The 21348-nt window shown below is 40.7% G+C and overlaps 3 protein-coding genes across 4 annotated transcripts; 1 reads left to right on the top strand and 2 right to left on the bottom strand.

Moving 5' to 3' along the window:
- Positions 1-5423: 5423 nt before the first annotated feature.
- LOC133415419 (myeloid-associated differentiation marker-like) lies at positions 5424-6275 on the bottom strand. Its single transcript, XM_061701466.1, has one exon. It carries the CDS (start codon positions 6273-6275, stop codon positions 5424-5426), a length of 852 nt encoding a protein of 283 aa, XP_061557450.1.
- A 2325-nt stretch (positions 6276-8600) lies between these two features.
- On the bottom strand, positions 8601-11191 carry LOC133415019 (myeloid-associated differentiation marker homolog). Its single transcript, XM_061700804.1, has 2 exons — positions 10774-11191; positions 8601-9475 (listed from the first exon to the last, which is right to left on the bottom strand). The coding sequence occupies exons 1-2, from the start codon at positions 11038-11040 to the stop codon at positions 8882-8884; spliced, it is 861 nt and encodes a 286-aa protein (XP_061556788.1). The 5' UTR covers positions 11041-11191; the 3' UTR covers positions 8601-8881.
- Positions 11192-14155: 2964 nt separating this feature from the next.
- LOC133415425 (LITAF domain-containing protein-like) lies at positions 14156-20881 on the top strand. 2 transcript variants are annotated; one of them, XM_061701476.1, is made up of 5 exons: positions 14156-14323; positions 15782-15932; positions 18299-18313; positions 20267-20411; positions 20512-20881. In XM_061701476.1, exons 2-5 carry the CDS (start codon positions 15797-15799, stop codon positions 20615-20617), a joined length of 402 nt encoding a protein of 133 aa, XP_061557460.1. In that variant the 5' UTR covers positions 14156-14323; positions 15782-15796; the 3' UTR covers positions 20618-20881. The 2 variants fall into 2 exon arrangements, with proteins under 2 accessions (XP_061557460.1, XP_061557461.1); XM_061701477.1 differs by having other exon boundaries at positions 14156-14327.
- Positions 20882-21348: the final 467 nt, after the last annotated feature.

Raw genomic sequence — 21348 nt, 5'->3', positions numbered from 1 at the left:
GAATCGAAAGAAGTAAAACGTTATATACCCATACCTCCATATAATATTAAATTTCTTCTGTCAGTTGCCGAATTATTCCAATGTTAACAATTAAGTACAACGCATATGTACAAATGTTTGCCTACTTTGTTTCCTCCATAAAAGGAATAGCAATCCAAGTGTATTCAAATCGTAACCCCCTAGTTTTACAAAAAAATGACAACACATAGCCCAAAAGAAGTTTTCCTCTTCCATACACCCTTCAAAGATTGCTTCTTTTTGTCATTTTTTAAAATCAAATAATATTTGCTCTGTTTCAGTTCCTTACCCAGTCCACTCCACAACCCTGTACACAAAAACTTTTAATTTTTTCCCCTTCAAATTCAATTTACCGCTAAACTCATAACCCCACTCCTTGTCAAAAACATTTTTCGAATGTTGCCAGGAAGTGAATTATTTCCCGTGTTGTACATGAATAATGCAGTTTTACGTTTGACCGCTTCTATAAATTTGAATGCATGTGACCTTAAAAACAGTGTGTTCCCAATTCTGAAATAAATTGCTGCAATAGACTTAGACTGCCTTTACCACTTTCTATCACCAGTTTAATAATTAGCTTCACGATACCTACACATTTTAAAGAAAATTTTTTAGAACACCTGCACTCCGATACATGTGTCATTTTGGCTACAAAAGAATACAGTACATACATGCTCACAATTTTAATAAATTGTTGGAAGGGCTTTAGACAAGTCAATTTGGGAGCTCCAAGAGCCAAGATGACCTAATTTGGCACTATTATTATTATTTTTTTTATTAGCCTCTTCTAGTGCAAGACATTGAAATAGCATTTATCTCTTGCAGAGGTCATGGTGTCAGTGTGATTTTAACCGTGCTGCCTGCTGAGTTCAGGATCATCGCTCTGGTATGACACTTTTCCTTCATTCAATAATTTTTATAACAGAAGGATTATTGTTATTTATAGCCATGGATTGACTGGGGATTACTGTAATCCAGGGTGGACTTCACCCTTCATAATTAATGATGGAAAACACACAAACAGTAATAAACAAAATAATATATTCAGGGGTTTTACAAGAATCCAGTGAGTGCCTCATTCAATCAACTTCATTTGTTTTGCTTGTGGGCACTGAAAAGGAAGGATAACCACAATGCCATTTGTAAGCTTTTATTGATTTCCCCTACCCCCTCACACTTTCACAACATCCTCACAAGGCTCCAGAGGGGGTTGAGACTCAGTTGAATCACCGGCTTCAAAACAGGACAAGCTCAATTGGACCAGAAATGATTGAAAAAGTAAAAAAAAAAAGAAAGAAAAAAGTGAGGTGATGTGTTTGTTGCAAGTTTTTGCAAAGTTGTAACAAATGGTAGTAGATTGATGGCAGGCTGGAAACCCACTGTGACCCAAATGCCAAAATATGGTTGTTGGGCCTAATTGCTGCAGAGGTGTCACTTCCCCTGCTGAATAAGGTGCCCTTGGGGATGCCCTATCATTCTCTTCATTATCGAATGCCATGGTAGTGGACCTGTGTGACAAAAATGTGTTTGGATATGCATTTTGGCAGGTTGCTCTGGGGTGGAAAATCTGTGCTGATTGGCCTGGTGATGTGCTACAAGTAAAGGTCATTGTTATGATTTTAAAAGACCATAATTACAACACAACACAAAAGCCAAGTTTCAATGGAAGCAGGGCTGATGTAACTTGGCATTAATAGCCCTAAAGGGCATCCTCATTATAGATGGAGTCTGTAGTAGTGTGAAGCTGAAAAAGAAAAAAGAAAAACAGATCATTTGCCCGTCATTTCGGTAAGGAGCTTAGCTTGGGAGATCGAACGGTAGACTCGATGGTTCATACCGACTCCCACTGAAAGTCGTGTCAAGCCAACACAAACAAAATAGGAAGTAAAAACTAAATATGACTTAAAAATGCAACACTTCTTCTCAGTCATCCACACGATTAATTTAATGGCACTTTAAAACACAGGTGTCAAACGGTGGCCCGGGGGCCAGATCCGGCCCGCAACATCATATTATGTGGCCCAAAAAAAAAAAAAAAAAAGCAAAAGCAAATCATGTGTGTCGACTTCATGTTTCTTGTGAAAATACCAAAATCGGTGTCTTATAATGTTGTTGCATTTTATGTCACCAATCACCTTTTTGAAATAAATGTAATAATATTCATCCATTCATTTTCTGAGCCGCTTCTCCTCAGTAGGGTCGCGGGCGTGCTGGAGCCTATCCCAGCTATCATCGGGCAGGAGGCGGGGTACACCCCGAACTGGTTGCCAGCCAATCGCAGGGCACATAGAAGCAAACAACCATTCGCACTCACAGTCATGCCTACGGGCAATTCAGAATCTCCAATTAATGCACGTTTTTGGGATGTGGGAGGAAACCGGAGTGCCCGGAGAAAACCCACGCAGGCACGGGGAGAACATGCAAACTCTACACAGGCGGGAAACTCTACACCGTGCCACCTGTAATAAAAGTTGAAATTTTTTTTTATTGGCTTCTGATTTTAAAACTAGTTATCCATCAATTTGTTGTGAATATGTGATTATATGAGACAATATTTTATATGGGTTCACAGTCATAACGTGACAAAAATGAGTTTGACACCCCTGCTTTAAAAGAAAACGCCGACTTCACGGAAACGTCTGATTGATGATATTCTTCTTGTCTCACGTTCTTCTTTCTTTTTCTTGACAACCTCCTTGTTTTACAAAAAGCCAACACAAAAATCAAAGCCTCATGGAGGGTTAATAATTAGGTGGCACTCCAAAATTATTGAGGTTTAAAGTGTTTTATAGTAGAGGTTCTCCTGTAGCACTGTTACTTAAAAAACAAAAAAACAAAACATATTCTTGTTTAGTTGACTTTGATGTTGTCAAACATGGGCTGCAACTACAGTATGGTGGCCCTGAGGCTCAATAATGCATCGTGGAGCCAGGTGTGCTACAGGCTGCAAATATTTGACCAACTGCCCAGGCTGCCGATTTATTTTTGTTGCTTTATTTATTTTTGATCATAGTTGGCCTATTACATGGAACTGTCATGGAAATTCCTCTCATTTACCATAAAGATCAAGAGAGCGGCAAAACACATCAGTGGCGATCATTTCAGCAAGCCTGGCCCGACCTCGTCATCCGAGTCTTCAGATCACAGCATGTGACGAATGTCATTTGATTTCATTGACATTTAGTATCTTTCTGCCATAGTGGAGTTCCGTGTTAAATCCATCATCCTCCATATAACTTAGAGCGTGACATCAGAGGGTCCCTTGTGCAATCCAAATCACAGCGGATCTCTCTAGCCTACAAAGACTATTGACTTCAACATGCCTCACTGGCAGACTACAAGACTACAAGAAGAAAAAGTGAAAGAAAAAAAAGAATCCTCGCTTCAGTTGTTCCATTTGACCCAGGTTCACTTAAATGCCACTCCAGAGATTGTGTTGCAAGGTAGCAGAAAAGCTTGAGGATGAGTCTGAGGATCTGATATATATATATATATATATATATATATATATATATATATATAAATGTACTCTTTTTTTATGTTGGGGTTCTATTCTGTTGTCAATCATGATGGAATCTGGTTTCTTGACTAATTAACTTGCTATGCCCACAACAGGATGGCAGTGGAAATGACCTGAACCCATAGCAAAATAGAGTGAACATTATTTAAATGTTTTTATCTTCCCCTTGGGAATTATTGCCTCATCTGGCTCCAAGACCCTCTTTCTTTAAAGTGCCTTTCTATGTCTGCCGGTTCCATCCAGTCATAAAGCATCCTCGAAATTTGTACTGTCCTGCATATATTGTACAGTATTTATTTAATAGACATTAGAGAATACAAATACAGATGCTCCTTCCAAGAATCATATCTGCTATGGGGGTTAATTTTACATTTAAAGTATACATATTTTCCAAATGGATTTCTATGGCAAAAACACTTCTCCGGGAAACTCCACTTGCCAGATGTGGCCTCCCTCCCTGAGACTTCGATGAGTCATGGGCGGTTGCGCACATATTCGGGGGGGGGGGGGGGGAGAATGTCAGAAGTCTTTTGCGGGAGAATCGGCGCACCTTGACAGCGTGCAAGCAAAGCACGGACGGGAGACTATGGCCCTATGTGGAGCCGTACAAGGCAGCATCGAATGTGGTGTGGCAATGCTCCCCAAAATATTAATTTTAAAAAAGCCTCATGAAATGGTTCTGACCCCTTGTAGAAGAGATGCAGGATGGGGGAATGACCACCTATATTGTGAACATGGAGTGGAAATAGGATGTTTTTTTAAAAATGTTTTTTTAGTTGTTAGCAAAGTTGAATGGCTAACTATATTTCAGTCCACTGGAATCACAAGTCATATATTTATCTTCTAACTTGTAAGACTTTGCAGGCACTTCACACATTGTCATTTGCAATAGTTTGACAAATGTAAAACGTTTCTCGACCTCAATCTAAAAGCAGACAAAACTAGAACCGATAGAGCAGTGGCTCTCAACAGTTTAGGGTCCAGGACGCCCTGCAACTGCCCCTGAGGACCCCCTGACTTCAACATTGCAAATGGGGGTGAGACACCTTATTAAAATTGCATGAATTGAAACAGATGGAACCAGAGAGGGAAGAAAAACGTCCTGTGCCCTCTGTAGTTTTGGTAGCTCCAGGTCTCACTCACACTTGAGCAAAAACATCCCATCTCTATAAATGTCACGTGCTCTTTTTAAAAAGGTATTTTATTTTCACGGACCCCTTGCAATTACACCACGGACCACTAGGGGTCCACACACTAAACGAGTGCTGTAGTATAGCTCTCTGAAAAGAAAGACTAATTATGGAATTCTTTTGAATTTGAATATTTTAGTAGTGTTTTCAATTTATTTCAACATTGCTAAATCTGCCAAATGAATTCGTTAAGAAAATTAAATTTTTTGTATCTGCACGTTGAAAAATCTAGTAAAAGTTGCTGATAAAATTATGAATTCTGAAATACATTTGAAGGCTTTCTAACACATCTGTTACTGTCTTAGGGTGTAGGGTGTACTTATATTGCCTTCTGTTGCTCTTTCTTGAAACCAGAAAAGGAAAATTGTAATATAATGTCACACCCATAATCATGGTAATATAGTGGTTTATAATGGTAATAAAGTGACGTGAAAAGCGGAAGATTATTACCTGCGCTGTTTGATCCCTTTCATTGTATCAGGATCCAAAGTTCTATGGGCTATTTATTTCTCAACTGAAGGCTGTAATACAGTTTTAATCATTAACTGTACTCCAGCTCTTTGAACATACATTAACATAGAATTCTTAAAAGAGACAACACACATTCTACTGTACTATATAATACCTTATCTAAAAGTTGTGTGTACACAATGAGTCAAACACCGGGCACCATTTTTCAGTTTTTAACAACAGCTTCACTCCCTGCTGAAACAAAACACGAGCCATATAGAGTAGACGGAGTCCACGATGTAAACACAGAAGTTGAGAATTGTCATGAAAGTGACCATCCCCAGTTTATCCCATGAACACAAGTAGCCGCAGTGTATCGGTCTCCGATTGTTTCGGAAACTATAAAGTGGCCAGATAACCATAGCTGTCATGTACATCACTGCTGCTAAAATGTCATAGACGATAACTATCTTCTCAAAGAATGGGAGTAGCGAGGTCACCTGTCCAACAGTGAGCAGGATGATGAGCATGGCTAAGATGAAGCACAAAGAGTACACGGCCACACACCACTGCAGTTCGGGGGTGTTGGCGTACTGACTTTTCTCAAGAGATGTGAAGATGAGACAGGCGAAGAAAGTTTCCAGCATCTTCATTATACCGGGCCACGTGGTGAGGAATCCACGGATTTGCCCGCTCGGCCGACGCCGTGTTAGGCTCACCTCGAGAACGTACAACACGCTACACGCACAGGCCACCAAAGAAGCGCCGATCTGTCGGTAGCAGATATTGCAGGTGAAAAATGTCGGGTAGATGACGCAGGCCGTCAGGCACATGAGGCTTGCCAGCAAGGCGAAGGCAGTTGTGAAGTCATCCCAGGCAAAAGGCAACTTGGTGCTCAAGGTGGTGACCTCCAGGATGACGATTAAGAGGGTGAAAAAGAAGCAGAAGCACCAGGTGAACATGCACCAGGCCCAGAACGAAGAGGGGAAGTACCCAACCGATGCCACCAGGCTAAAAGATATACATGTGAAGATGATGGCCATCAACCGCACGATGCCCACCGGCTGGGTGAGAGAGTGAACGTCAAGGTGGATCATGGCTGGTCCGGCAAATAGCTTAGACCTCAAAAATTGTCCTCTCACAAATCTTCTCTACTTATTTCCTGTCTTTGCTCTGGAATGCCCACCAAAGGAGATCCTGGTGAAGAAATCCTTGTCGACAAGAAACACGATGTATGTAATTTAAAACCAAAAGTCAGGGTGTGTAGTCAAACACAGCAACCTTGGCTTGACTGTGCACTTTATGGCCTTTAGCTGATTGGACCTGCGCTGATTGTTATCAAGCCCACATCGAGATACACTCACACTGGACTTTGCTCTTGTCGCCTCAATCAGAGGCTTATCTTAAACATAGTTGGTCTGTGTGCTCCTGAACATGAAAAATGACTCCTATCTCAACCTGGATTGTGCGAATGCTGAGAGGAAAGCATTCACACGAACAACTCGAATTGCACTCAGGACAGTGCGGACCTGTGCTAAATATTTGCAGCTTCTGCCTGTATTATGGCTGGATCACAAGAAAATAACAGTACTGTGTATTTTCATGGTCGGCTACCAACTTTGTGATACCCTAAATGTAGTCCCTAATTAATAATACAAAAGGATCAAATATGAATTATTAATGGCGAGGTATTGATGTCGTGTCACTAAGGCTAATTGGAGACAGATACCGGTGTGTAATTGATTTGTCAATATTAAGACTCATTCAATGGGGATTAAAGGCTCCCCTTTGATGGGTGAGCTAACCCAAGTAATATTTGTGTCCATTGTTTTCACTACTAAAAGGTTAGATCAGGTTTGAAAAAATTCAGGCTCTAGCAATGATGTCATGGTTTAGCTGGAAGATCTTAAAGGCGCTGCATCATCAGTAACTTACTGACAACATTGCTGTCAGTAGGCTACTGTCATTCAGGTTGCCAGCAATCTAATGGCAAAATTACATTTTACAGTTACTGTAAAGACCCTATGAAATGTCTAACAGTGCACCATTGTGAACTCTACTCGCTGGTTGATTGGCCTTCTTCACTCTCATGAAGACAAATTCGCTGGTTCGCATGTTTCTCTATAAAACACTCACTGCCAAGACCCCGCCCAATCTTTGCTCTCTGCTCACCATCCATACCACCACCCGCACTCTCTGTTTCAACAGATTTAGTAACTTCTTCGCTCCCAAAGTCCTCACTGCAACAAATAACAAAACTCCCCTCGTTCATTCCAGTATAACCATTTCAAAAGTTAGTGGGGGATACTGCACATGATCGCTGCACCTGTGTTTCGAACCTTTAATTCACCTTTGCTGTAATGTAATGGGGAAGTCACTGATGGTGTAGTGGTACACTCGCCTGCCTTTGGTGCAGGCAGCGTGGGTTCAGTTCCCACTCAGTGACGGTGTGAATGTGAGTGCGAATGGTTGTCCGTGTCTATGTGTGACCTGCGACTGACTGGCGACCAGTTCAGGGTGTAGTCCGCCTTTCGCCCGAATTCAGCTGGGATAGGCTCCAGCGCCCCGTGACCCTAACCAGGATAAGCGGTGTTGAAAATGGATGGATGTAATGTAATGTATTATGGAACTGTATTAAACTCTACACTTTGTCGCCTATGTATTTGCATTTACTTTTATTTTGCTGTGTTTTACTCTGCCGGTTTATGGTCAATGGCCTTACCTGAATAAATAAAGGTTATATAAATAATAATAATAACAAAAGTTTTCCAGGCCTTTACAGCAGCTACTTTCACTTCCTGTTGTTTTTGTGATTTTTGCTGCCTTCACTGTTTATCTTCAGCAAGTCAAAACTTTATCCGGTTGAGATCAGGCCACTGACTTTGCCATTGAAGACTATTTGATTTCTTTGCCTTCAAAACCTTCAAAATCTTGAGTTGCTTTCACAGTATGTTTCGGGTCATCATTGTTGATCTAACCTCTCGGTTTTGTAGTCTCCATATATGTCTAAATGTGACATATATGGAGAGCCATACATGCCATAATACTACCATGTTTGGATGTTGACGTGATAGTTTTGCCTCACAAACTACTGCTTTCCTTCTCCATACTGACTGACCTTATTGCAAGCCTGAATATACACTAAATAAAATCTGTACATCTTTGAAGTGTTCAAATGTATTGTAAAAAGCGAGGCAACTCAACAAAAATGTATTGTTTTTACAGCTCCCTCCTATTGAGACTGGAGTGGCGAAATCCATGGCTGCCATGTTTGCTTCATGGTATGCAAACCCGCGACACACCCACGCAAGCAGACTTTGAAAGGTGAAGGGTGGGTCGCGTTATGTTTAACCATTTCATAAATAAGAGTCATGCCTGTCATGATTAACTGATGTGCTTAAACAGTCGGCTAATTTGACACGTGCACAAAAATCTTTTTATTCATTTGAAGCATATGTCACATCATGCTAACATTCATAGCACATCAATGAATGAGTTTGTGGCATAAAGTGAAAGCGCCAACAGGTAACAACACTGCATCAAAAAATGGACAATATGTCAAGATATGTGAATTGGACATCACTCGAAATTAGATAGTTTTGGACTTCATATAATTCACTTGACATTCCCAGGAATTGTTTCACATGTGGTACACAGTAGGCTGTGTATTACATGTTTCCAATCTTGAAGTAAAAACTAGACATTAGGTTCTACTCATGAAGAAGACCAGCCGGAAGGAATAAAATGTATCAACGATGTAAGCAATAAGGTTGAAACAGGTCATAAAAGTGATGACCACCAACAAATTCCACGGACACAAATGTGGAAACTGATTGCAGGTGCTTGGTCTGGGATTATCCTTTAAACTGTAATAGGGCCATATGACCATAGCAGTGATGTACATCAAAACAGCCAACACGTTGCACACAATAAGAACTTTGTCAAAAGGTGCTGGAAAGAGGGACAGAAGTCGGCCGATGGTAAAAATGATGACGAGGAGCGCGAAAATGAAGCAAATGGAGTAGACGGCCACACACCACTGGAGCCCTGGGAAATATTCGTACGGGACATACTGCAAGCACACGAAGATGATGCAGGCCACGTAGGCCTCGAGCACCTTCAGGAGACCTGGGACTGTGGAAAGAAATCCACTGATTTCTCCGGCTCTGGCCCGGGTCAAGCCAACCTCGGTGGCGTACAAGATGAAGGCCAGAAAGGAAGTCACACAAGCGGCGATCAGTGTGGAACATGAAGAGCAAGTGAAGTAGTTGGCGAAAATGATGGATGCGCTCAGCACCTGAAAAAAAGAAAACATTTCAAAATCAGTAAACACTGTATGTTGTAAATGTATGTTAAAATAACAGCTCTCAAATCATTTCGATAGTACAATGGTTTGTGATGAGCATGGTAGGACCATTGGCGGAACAGCCTTTTCGAGTTGTGTTAGCGCTTAATAGTGTCAAAGCAGTTTTATTTTCTCAAATGCTTTTTTTTTTTTTTTTTTTTTTTTTTTTTTAATGATGTCATCACGTTGATTTGCTCAAGGTCTTTACTGGATATTCAGCATTCACTGGTCACTGAATTATGAGAGAATGGCACGCTAGCTAGCTACTATGCAGTTTTAAGGGTTGCGTCTGTAGGGAGTGTCTTCACACTTTTCTTGTACCGTTGTCACCTTCGTCCGCTTGTCAACCAATGCAGCTTTATGGCTGGAAATGTTTTGCGCAGGAGTAAAAAACTCGTAATGCTACGAGAATCAAGCAGTATTTTTTGGATAGTCAAATCATTATCTGCAACGCAGTATAATTGCCATACTGGAAATTTGTTTTAAATAAAAAGGAGTTCAAACCTAGAGAGGAAGCCCCACAAAATCAATCATTATTTTCAATGTCACCTAAACCAGTTTCCCCCCCAACCTTTACTGGGCCAAGGCAGCCATTTTACATTTAAAAAAAAAAAAAAAAAAAAATCTCATGGCACACCACAAACCACGCAAAAACGTCCCAAAAAATATGAATACTGAAATAATAATGATCATGTCTCAAATGTAAAAGTGTGAAAACTCCTTGAACACAATGCTTATATACTTGCAGGAAGCCAGGAGTTATTCTGTCGTATGAATGGCAACAACCAGGAAACGCAGGTTTATTATATGTTCTTGCATCGAATAGAACAGCAAATAATTGTTCTGCCTGTCGCTATACATCACTGGGACAGATAAATGAACAAAGATGTATTTCTAATTAATAAATGATCTTTTTCGGGCAAATTAGGTGAAATTGGTGAATTTCCAGGCACACTAGTGTTCCCCGACACCCTGCTCAGGTATCACTGACATAAACTAAAGATGTGTTTAAGAGGTATTATTGGTTGGACAACACATTCTAGACCTTACATTGGACAACACATTCTAGACCTTACGTTGGACTAAACTTGTATTAAGGTTGAATTTTGTGGTCAAATTGATAGTCGATAGTAGTGTTACTATACTACTGCATACCTGACCAGTAGCATGCAACAAGTGACCAGCAGGCTCCACTGGTGATAAAAACAGATATGAATAACACATGCAGGGGGAAAAAAAAGGACCTCTACCATGAGCGTGGCCAACATGGCAAAGGCAGTGGTGAAGTCATCCCAGGAAATTGGCAGCTTGGAGCCGAGACTAAGGAACTCCAGTAAGAGTATGAGGATGGTGACGACGAAGCAGAAACACCAGCTGAACAAGCACAATGTCCAGAAGGAGTCCTTTGAGCTGGCCACCGATGCCGCCAGGCTGAAGGAGATGCAGGTTAGGATCACCTCCACAATCCGCACGATGCCCACGGGCGTCGTCAGCGCCCTGATGTCAAGAGTCACCATAGCTGCTTTTCTGTGATAAATATCCAATGATCTCCTGTCCAATTTGCTAGATAAGCCTACAAGTATTTGACTACACAAGCCTCAGTGACAAGCTCTCATCCTGCTGGTGCTGCGCCAACATCTGCAGCCACACAGAGACAATGTGAACATGTTTCTCTTGCATGGGCGGTTATCACCTCTGTTTGCTTATCACCGCAGTCCAGGTTCTGCCAATAAAAAGTTGCCCTTTTTTTAAATGTTTTTTATTGTTTCCCACCCAGTATGACACAGCTCACAGGTTTCTTTTTGTTCATTTTTGTGGCATGTTGGCCCATTAATAACTGTAAATGTTTTACAGAAAGCATTGAGAACGAACATCAGTATTAGACAGGAAGGGAGTTTACGTAACCACAGGCTCTGTAGTTAAAAATCGATATAAGCTGTACACTTTGTATATGCAGCTTTGATAAATAACTGACATTTTCCTTACCACTGTAAGAAACTGATTTGTTCTTATCTCTTTGTGACCCTGACACTGTTTCCTTTTTCTAGTTTCTTGTAAATGAGGAAGACACACCCCTTTTACCTCTTTCGGTTCTTCTTTCCGGTGTTTCTCTGTAAGTAATCCACCTTCCACCTCATGTATAAGCACCCATATATGGCATGTAAAAACTAAAGCACAGATATTAAAAAAAGAAAAAACTAAGGAGAAACATCATCTGACACCTGATCCTTCTCTCTCTTTCGTTTCCACTGTGAACTGTAATCTCCCTGCCTTACTGGTGCATCTGCAACAGTTGGATCAATAATGCAATAATACACATTTAGCAGGCGTAATGTTTTGATCTAATAAGCGTGGTGATGGTTTCAGATTTCCTGGTGCTCTCCGGGGAAGTCAACAGGACTGAAAAGAGTACAATGAGATAAAATGATGCTGCTCTCACTTTTGGCTGTTGAGAGAAAACTGACACTATTTAGGCTGCCTATCACGAGTTCAATTAATGTTTGAATGCGATGAATGAACACATTAACACACTTTTAGACACACGACAACTGGCAGCCGGTGGTCATTTGCAGAGTTTCCCAACCTTTACTGAGCCAAGGCGCATTTTACATCATCATCTGATGGAAGACCATTACATTTCTATCAGTCACTATGATATGTTGCTGGCATGGATAGATGAGTAAAAATACATTATTTGTACTAAATAAATACTTTTGGAACCCTTTAAGTAAATTGCACAATTTAAAACCCCTGTGCAGTGTCAGTCAACACTGAACATTATTTATTATCGTGGTCAAGGCAGAACTTTAGAGAATTTCATCAACAAAAAGTGGCGTTCAAAATGTAGCTTTTGTTGTTATGATTATGCTGCCCTCTAGTGGTTATACAAATTAAAGCCTGAACAATCAAAGTCAGAACATGCAGCGAAACCTGCAAAGTTGAACACACTGAAAGTGGTACAATGAGGAGGTCAACCCAAAAATTTCAGGCGAATAGATACTAAACAAAACGACAATTTAAACCTTCATCGTGTCACACGATGCTCCCTAAACATGTGTGTTTTTCTTTTTCTTTTCTTTTTTTTCGTGTGTGTGTGATATAACTCATTCAGGACAACTTAGGAACTATTTCTATTTGCAAGGTTTCCTAAATTTCCACAACAAAAGTCCCAAATTAAGACATATTTTACAAAATGACCTCCTTCCACGTTTCTCCATGAAGTCATACCAGTCTACATGTCCACAGCATCTGCTTTTCAGCATTCAAATGTAATTTCTCCAGAAATGGCATTGTCTTCTTAAACATGAATAACACACATAAATACACTTTATCAAACAAATGTTTACTGTACTTATAGCATATTGCCAAAATAATAATGGCTAATGACTAGCATGAATATGACCAGAGAAGCATTATTACAATGATGTTAACATTAATGACATGAATAGTACATTTTGCTAAAACAACGAAAAAAAAAAAAACACGAAGCCTATGCCGAAGCCTATGCCAACAAACAGACACAACATAACTCCAGCGATGCATTTATATTTTTATTTATTCATTTAATAATGCCACGAGGTCAAGTATCGCTTTATGATGGTGGCAGTTTAAGAATACAACAAATTACAGTCATTCACTTTAAATCTTACCCAGCGGAGAAAATAGTTTCATTTTAACTTCGAAGTCGACCGCCATTACGGACTGGATTGTGTTCAAGTTTGGAAGTTCAACTGTTATTCATTATTAATTAATTATCATTCATTATTACAGTATTTATTAACAGTTTCCTTGCCTGCATAATTTTTGGAACAATTTGTGCCTATTTGAGTATTTTGGTCTGTAATGCATGTACATTGCTATGAAGTTCCACACGCCTGATGCATTGACAAATGGTTCTCACAGGACTCACTCGTGTGACCTCTCCCTGGTCCCAAACTGACTGTCATGAGGTCTTCTGTCATGTGTTGCAAAATGCGCGTGTCCGAGGAATGTTCTTGAGAAATATGGCAGATTACGATAGTTTCAATTTTTTTTTTTTTTTTTAAGAAAACTGATACATCACAAGCACTATCAGAATTTGTCACAGTTAACCAGTGTGATTTACTTACATGCACATGATGATGTACTTACATATGTAATATAAAACACTGTTGGGCATTCCAGTGTGGTGCGCTGTTATCTGCTGCACACAGAAACAAATGAGCTATCAGGAAAGAGGAATTGCTTTTAGCCCTGAAGTAGACACTCGATGACATTATTTTCAAATCATAACATTAGTACTGGTATAGCTTGTGTAAATATCAGTCAGTACAAAAGTACATACAGTATGAATTTACCATGATGTAAATATTCATAGCGATTGTATTTCATGATTTTGGACTAAAAATGATACTGACCAAGTTCAACTAATGTCAACTTCAAATACAAAAAAACAACAACAACAAAAACAAACAAAAAAAACAAACAAACAACCTCCTGCTCACTGCTAGTCATTGAGTTCCTGATTGATTGCAACTGTATTCACACAAACACACATTCACAGTCTATTTGTATTTTGTTTTCTTTGACGTATCCAGTCACATGGGAGTCTGGGTGGAGACGATGGGAGGGCTTTTTGGCAAAGTTGAGGTATTGAAACACATGAGCTAATACATCCTCTATGGACTTATCTATGTGGTGAACTGCTAGTTCTATCGCCTCTCGCATATTGATTTTGTTCTCTCTTCTCCTAACTCATTCGGACTCAAGCAGATCCAGTAAGGAAGGTTCTTCTCTCTTTTTGCCGGTGAAAAGCCACAGGTAGGTAAATCATATTTTTATCACATATTCAAAGAAATTTAGAGCAGCTGTTGCTATTATGTTATGCAAGCCTGGTGTATTAGTATAACATTTGAACGTTGATTTTTCCAATATATTGCCATTATTTCACACCCAATTACAGCTGACACCAAGTGCAATTTTAAGATTTTATTTCCTGTTCAATTTGATTATTGTATTTGCTGTTCAATTGTATTCTTATTTGGGCATTACGTAAAGTCAGTTGAAAAGATAAAAAGTCAAAACAAGTCTCAATACTGGTTTGTACAAAACAGGGTGAGGCACTCGTGCAAGACTGGTGAACAAGAATGCTTGAGTGGCTTCTGCTTCCCTAAACGATTTAGTATGGATTTATGGTGAGACAGCATGGCTGGCAGGGACTGACTGGGAATACACAATGAGCAACGGTTGGACCACAACGGGATCTGGACCGGTGCATGATCGCAGCTTTTAAGCATAAGCCACCATTATTGACAAGCTGAAGTAAAGTGCTGTGGCTCCGTGATTCCTGGTCCATGGACTCTCTGAGCACTGCATTTATTTGGTCACAATAGGAAATCTTGCATGCAACTCATTTTAACTTTTAAAAAGTGCACCATAAAACATGAAATGCCCACATTACATCAAGGGGCTTCGTTGGGCTACATTGCTAAGAAGACGTACCACAATGTAGAACTGAAAACTCCCTTGAAATGTCAAATTGCTTCCCCTGTAGTAAACTTTGAGTAACTATACACACAGGTCTCTAGTTCCTAAACTGATTCAACAGGTTCACACGGTTGGAAAGTTCCCAGATTACGTATGTGAGTTATTAACAGTTGAATTAATGATAATTAAGGGGGATTTTTACAAAGGGTCAAAGTGTCTTTTACGAGACAAGGTTGGCTGTGTTTAGAAGAACTACAGTTGTGAAATATAGAATGAGTCATATTCTGGAAAAAGTATCAGCATGGCTGTACGGCACACGCTCCATGGACACACAATATCAACAAAAAGGAAAAAGCGAAAGGATCGCCACGATGCTATCTATTTTCGCTTACGTCTTACTTCCCAGCCTATTTAGGATGAAAGACAAATGGTCAGTGAGCACAACACTGAGCAATGTCAACCATCACACAATAACAACAAATACTGCATGTGACTTATGGGAAAGTTGTCTGTTTAGGTTGTCTTGGCATTTTCCTTTGAATTGGCAGTACAATAACCAGAACTGCAAATATTGACTATACATCTATCAGCTAAACCACTCCTGCTAAGTCTGATACAGGTAGAGACAAACAGGCATTCATGTATGCTTTTGTTCCCTGGGTGGTGGCCACAGCACTTGGGAAAACAGCCACACAATTCATCTCTACTGAAACGGCCCTTCCAAGGTTTCTGTCATTCATCTGATTGTTTACTCTCCACTTTGCTAAAAACCTCTTTATATTTCCCATCTAGTAAAGACTCCCGAAGATGGAACAAGGATACCCCGGACAAGAATCAGCTGCACCCTACCCTGGCCCTCCCATGAACTATGGAGTTGCAGCGCCCCCGCCTGGCTTGTACCCATCCCCTAATGCAGTACCCCAACCGATTGGATACCAAGGAGGTCTGTTGATGCCACCTGTCTAAAATTTCTGTTTATTATTACAGTGAGTGGCAGAATCTGAATCTGGTTCTGAACTCCTTTTTCCACACCAGTGTCGTACTGTGCAGAAGACTGCTTACTGTCTTAACTTCCTACAGCTGTTGGTCTTCTTTAGACAGCAAAGTAGCCAAATAGTGGACTCGATTTTGCATTATTTTTTCAAGCCTCAATTAATTAAAAACTAATTTTACAATAATCCATAGCTGTGCCCATCCCTAACCTATATGTTTTAATTAATTTTAATCAGAGGTGGCGGAACATGCAGGGCGCTCTCTCTTTTCGGAGCAGTGCTCCTATTTTAGGCAAAGTGCCACTCTGTGTGGGGGCAAATATTTTAGACGAAGTTGCCCCCCCCAAAAAAAAAATCATCAGAATCAGCATCAGAATCATCTTTATTTGCCAAGTATGTCCAAAAAACACACAAGGAATTTGTCTGCGGTAGTTGGAGCCGCTCTAGTACGACAACAGACAGTCAATTGACAGAGAACACTTTTGAGACATAAAAACATTGACAGAAAACAGTCACTGAGCAATAAAGGGTTTCTAGTTATCTGGTACATTATTATTTTTTATTATTTTTTTTGACAATTGTGCAAAAAGATGCAGAGTCCTCAGTTCGAAAGACTGATATTGCAATAGTCCAGTGCAATGACCATTGTGCAAAGGGCGCCGAGACGAATCATCTGGGACAATGTTGATTGTGCGAATGTTGCAGATACTCCTCAATCAGTGTGCAAATGGAGCAGATGCTACTCTGGCATGAGTGGCCAGTATTGGTCAACAACAGATATGCAAATAGTGCTGTGTGGCGAGACTACTACAGTGAGTGCACGAGTCATACATAATTGGCCCCACAGAAATGTGACAACAAACCCAAGTCAAAAAATTGCCAGCATGTTGTAATGGAATTGTAGGTTAGCTGTTTAAGAAGTTGATTGCAAGAGGGATGAAGCTGTTGGAATGTCTGCTAGTTCTAGTTTGCATTGATCGGTAGCGCCTACCTGAGCGAAAGAGCTGGAAGAGCCGGTGACCGGGATGTGGAGGGTCCGAGAGGATTTTGCACGCTCTTGTCTTAGTTCTGGCAGCGTGCAAGTCCTCAAGGGTGGGAACGGGAGATCGACAGGCGGATCGGTGCAGCGTCTGCAGTGATGCGGACTTTGTATCGGTCCGCTGTGGTGAAGAAGGAGCTAAGCCGAAAGGCGAAGCTCTCGATTTACCGGTCGAGCTACATTCCTACCCTCACCTATGGTCACGAGCTGTGGGTCGTGACTGAAAGAACGAGATCCCGGATACAAGCGGCCGAAATGAGTTTCCTCCACAGGGCGTCCGGGCTCTCCCTTAGAGGTAGGGTGAAAAGCTCGGTCATCCGGGAGGATCTCAGAGTAGAGCCGCTGCTACTCCACATCGAGAGGACCCAGATGAGGTGGCTGGGGCATCTGATTCGGATGCCTCCCGGACGCTTCCCTGGTGAGGTGTTCCGGGCACGTCCCACCGGGAGGAGACCCTGTGGACGACCCAGGACACGCCGGAGAGACTACGTCCTTCGGCTGGCCTGCAAACGCCTCTGGATCCCTCCGGAAGAGCTGGATGAAGTGGCTGGGGAGAGGGAAATCTGGGCCTCCCTGCTAAAGCTACTGCCCGCGCTACCCGACCTCGGATAAGCGGTAGAAAATGGATGGATGGATGGAAAAAATAAATAAAAAGTTCAACAGCATCACCCCCTCAGCAGCAGCAGGTTGTGTTGGCCAGCACTACTGAAGGCCCTGGGGAGATTATATTGACATGGCAACTCAAAGAGGCTGCAATCTGATTGGGTCAGCAGCTATGCTTATCCTAGCCTCAGCAGAGACAGCGCAGACTGAACAAAGTTAACTGTTCCTCCCCCAGATTTATACAATGTCTCAAACTGGAAGTATGGAATTGTCGTCTGATTGGTCCATGGTCCACTGACGTCATCGTCGCTATGCAGAACGATGGCCATTTGCCGGTGGCTTCAGACGCCGTCTCCACAGTCTTGCTTCTCAAAGTTTACAGTAACCCTCCGCACCCATTGTCGTCTCCAACATATGTTCTTTGTCGCCTCCACATGCACCCTGCTGGGAGCTTTCCTGCATCACACTCCCACACCCTTATCTGATTTACATGTTATACTTTATGCAATAAACACCCATGTTCACACCCAGACCAGTTACACAATAAAACACATTAAGTTATACTACGCTTATGTATTGTATGCAAGAAAAATTGTGTTGAATTAAATTAACGGACCTGCTGTGTTGTTTGCTTGTTTTTTCATCTGCCATGTGCTGCTCCCACTTTGGACCCAGTAACATCTACCACAGGTGAGCTAATATTTCACAAAGCTGCACTGGTCCATGTAAATGCCCATGCATGTATTATTAGTATTATTATTATTATTTTGTGGGGGGTTGCCATTTCTCACACTGATCACAACAGCACACATATTTAAATATCATTGGCAGTACTGACTAACCAAATCGATTACCTTCACTATTTGTCAGTTCTTATGGGCAATGCAAATGACATGAGCGTGCTTGCAAACTGCTGTGAAGTATACTCCATTTGCAGCCCGTGTGCATCACAACGAAACTTTAGTTTGTCGTCCTCATGGTGTACAATCACATTGAGGAGGTGCTTTTAGTCACAGAGAAATTAAAATTACTCTCCAAGCACACTGTTGGGAACACCACATGTGGCAAGTATCCTTCGTATTAATGTTCGAACCAACCAACCCATATAGAAAATACGCCGATATGTTCAGACTTGCATGATTGATGGTGACCAACAGGTTTGTAGACTGATACCACATAACCGGTGCTGTACAATCTATGACATTCTAGTAAAGGATGAATTCACAATTTCAGTGGCTTGCTTTGAGGGTTTAAATAAATACATGAGAATTATTATCATCCTCAAACTACTTACATCTATTTTTATTTTATTTCCAGTGTTTTAATAACTTATTTATTTTTTCAAATAATTCTATAAATAGGCGGCACGGTGGAGGACTGGTTCGAGCGTCTGCCTCACAGTTCTGAGAACATGGGTTCAAATCCCGTCCCCGCCTGTGTGGAGTTTGCATGTTCTCCCACATCCCAAAAACATGCATGGTAGGTTAATTGAAGACTCTAAATTGCCCGTAGGTGTGACTGTGTGTGCAAATGGTTGTTTGTCTATATGTGCCCTGCGATTGGCTGGCAACCAGTTCAGGCTGTACCCCGCCTCCTGCCCGATGATAGCTGGGATAGGCTCCAGCACGCCCGCGACCCTTGTGAGGAGAAGCGGCTCAGAAAATGGATGGATGGATCAATTCTATAAATATCAGTTCTTATCCATGCAAACCAAAACAGGGCTTCAGGTTGTCTAATTATTGGAGTCCAGGGACCATTTAGAGAGGCATTCTAAAAAAAAAACTCTTATCATCTTAACATAACCAACACGTGATACACCTAACTTCCACAAGAATTTTAAAAAGTTGCCTTTTTTCAAGAGAAATGTTATAATGTTACGACAACGGTATTTTTTAAACAACTTTATTCTCATAATATTATGTCTTTTACTGAGGAAAAGACACCTTTTACCCCCCCCCCCCCGACCCCCCCTCCACCAAAATTGCACTACAGGGCCCCTCCTTGAAAAAGAGGCAACAGCCTCTGAACTTTGTCAATTTAGAGAAAATGTGTCTAACTGCGGACTGATGAAAATCAAGACTTTTAGAGATGCTTTTGTAACCTTTCCAGCTTTATACAAGTCAACAATTCTTAATCAGAGGTCTTCAGAAAGCTTCTTTTGAGTTAGGCATGGTACAAATCAAGCAGTGCTTCTTGACAAGAGACAATTACAAACTGGTAGGTGTTTTATAGTGCCCAAAGCAGCTTTAAATCAGATCTCTAATCTTAATTCATTGATTGGACGTCAGGTTGGCTCACACCTGACTGATTAGCTCTTGGAGAAGTCGTAGCCTAGATGTTGACGTCCTTTTTCCTCCCTGTCCTGTGAATGTTTACATTATTTTCAATAAAAATATGAAACCATATACTTCAATTGTTTGCATCATTTTACTTTAAGCAGACTGTTTGCTTATTCGTGTGATTTAGATAAAGATCATAAACATTTTATGAACAATTTATGCAGAAATTTAAGAAATTCCTAAGGGTTCACACACTTTTTAAAAGTATGATTTCATGATATTCTTTCTCAGTTGTCTTACAATGGCACTGTGTCAAAAACAAAAAAGGAAATGTCGAATTGTGTGGTATTTTCTTCAACTTCAGTGACTCACATGGTAGTAACACCTGCCCTGGAAGATGCCCCTGGACATGCCATGTGCCCCCACTGTCAGCAGACAGTGGTCACCCAGCTAGAGCGCACGGCAGGCCTGATGACCTGGGCCATCTGCGGAGGCCTCGCCATCTTTGGGTAAAGAGAGAAAACACACAAAAGCTAACACTGCCAAAAGATAACGGCTTATGTTCTTGCTTTTCCCTACTAAACACGACTTTTTTGTTTCCTGCATCAGATGTTTTCTCTGCTGCTGTATACCATTCTGTATGGACTCCTGCAAAGATGTGGAACATCACTGTCCAACCTGCCACAAAGTCATCTACGTTTACAAGCGACTATAAATCGCTCCAGATTGGGCATTCGATGCTCATCATGACATTTTCAAGCAGTGAATGTATTTGACAAAGTAAGGGCTAAGGTCTTCTGTGTAGTGTGATGTCTGTATGTGACATGGCAGATGACATGAATACATTATTAATCAGTCAGTGGAAAAACATGTAAGGAATATTCATTCAATGATATGTGCATTGTCTCTCAAGAAGACAATTTTAACAATGTTATTATGTTCTATAAACAAAAATAAACACACATGCAATTATAAATGACCAAGGTTTCCACATTTCTTAAACTGAAAACAGTACAGAATAAAAACACTCACTTGTGCTCAACGAAGTTGCTATACTGCAAAATATCCATAACTGACATAACTTCTTCATGTTGACAACACAACATATTTTGTCAGTATTACAATGAATGTAAAACACACCAAAAATTAGCCAAACAAACGGACATTCCAGTTCAGTTACATCATCGTAAAGAAAAAACATTATGTCAGAATTTAAATAAACTAATATACATTGCCAGACTTCAAATAAATAACAAAGAATATATGTATAATTGAGATAAGTCTATTACTGACATTGCCGTGACGTCATTGCGTGATCTCGTCAACAACTCAGTTGTTTTAATGGTGCATTCACTGACCTCAGAAAATAGCATGCGCAACGTAAACGACCATACGTATAAGCAAATTTGAAAAATATAAATATATTTAAGGAGTAGAACCCATTTT

Source organism: Phycodurus eques, chromosome 16 (genome assembly GCF_024500275.1).
Source record: "Phycodurus eques isolate BA_2022a chromosome 16, UOR_Pequ_1.1, whole genome shotgun sequence".
NCBI lineage: Eukaryota > Metazoa > Chordata > Actinopteri > Syngnathiformes > Syngnathidae > Phycodurus > Phycodurus eques.
This window is presented reverse-complemented; position numbering and strand designations above follow the sequence as displayed.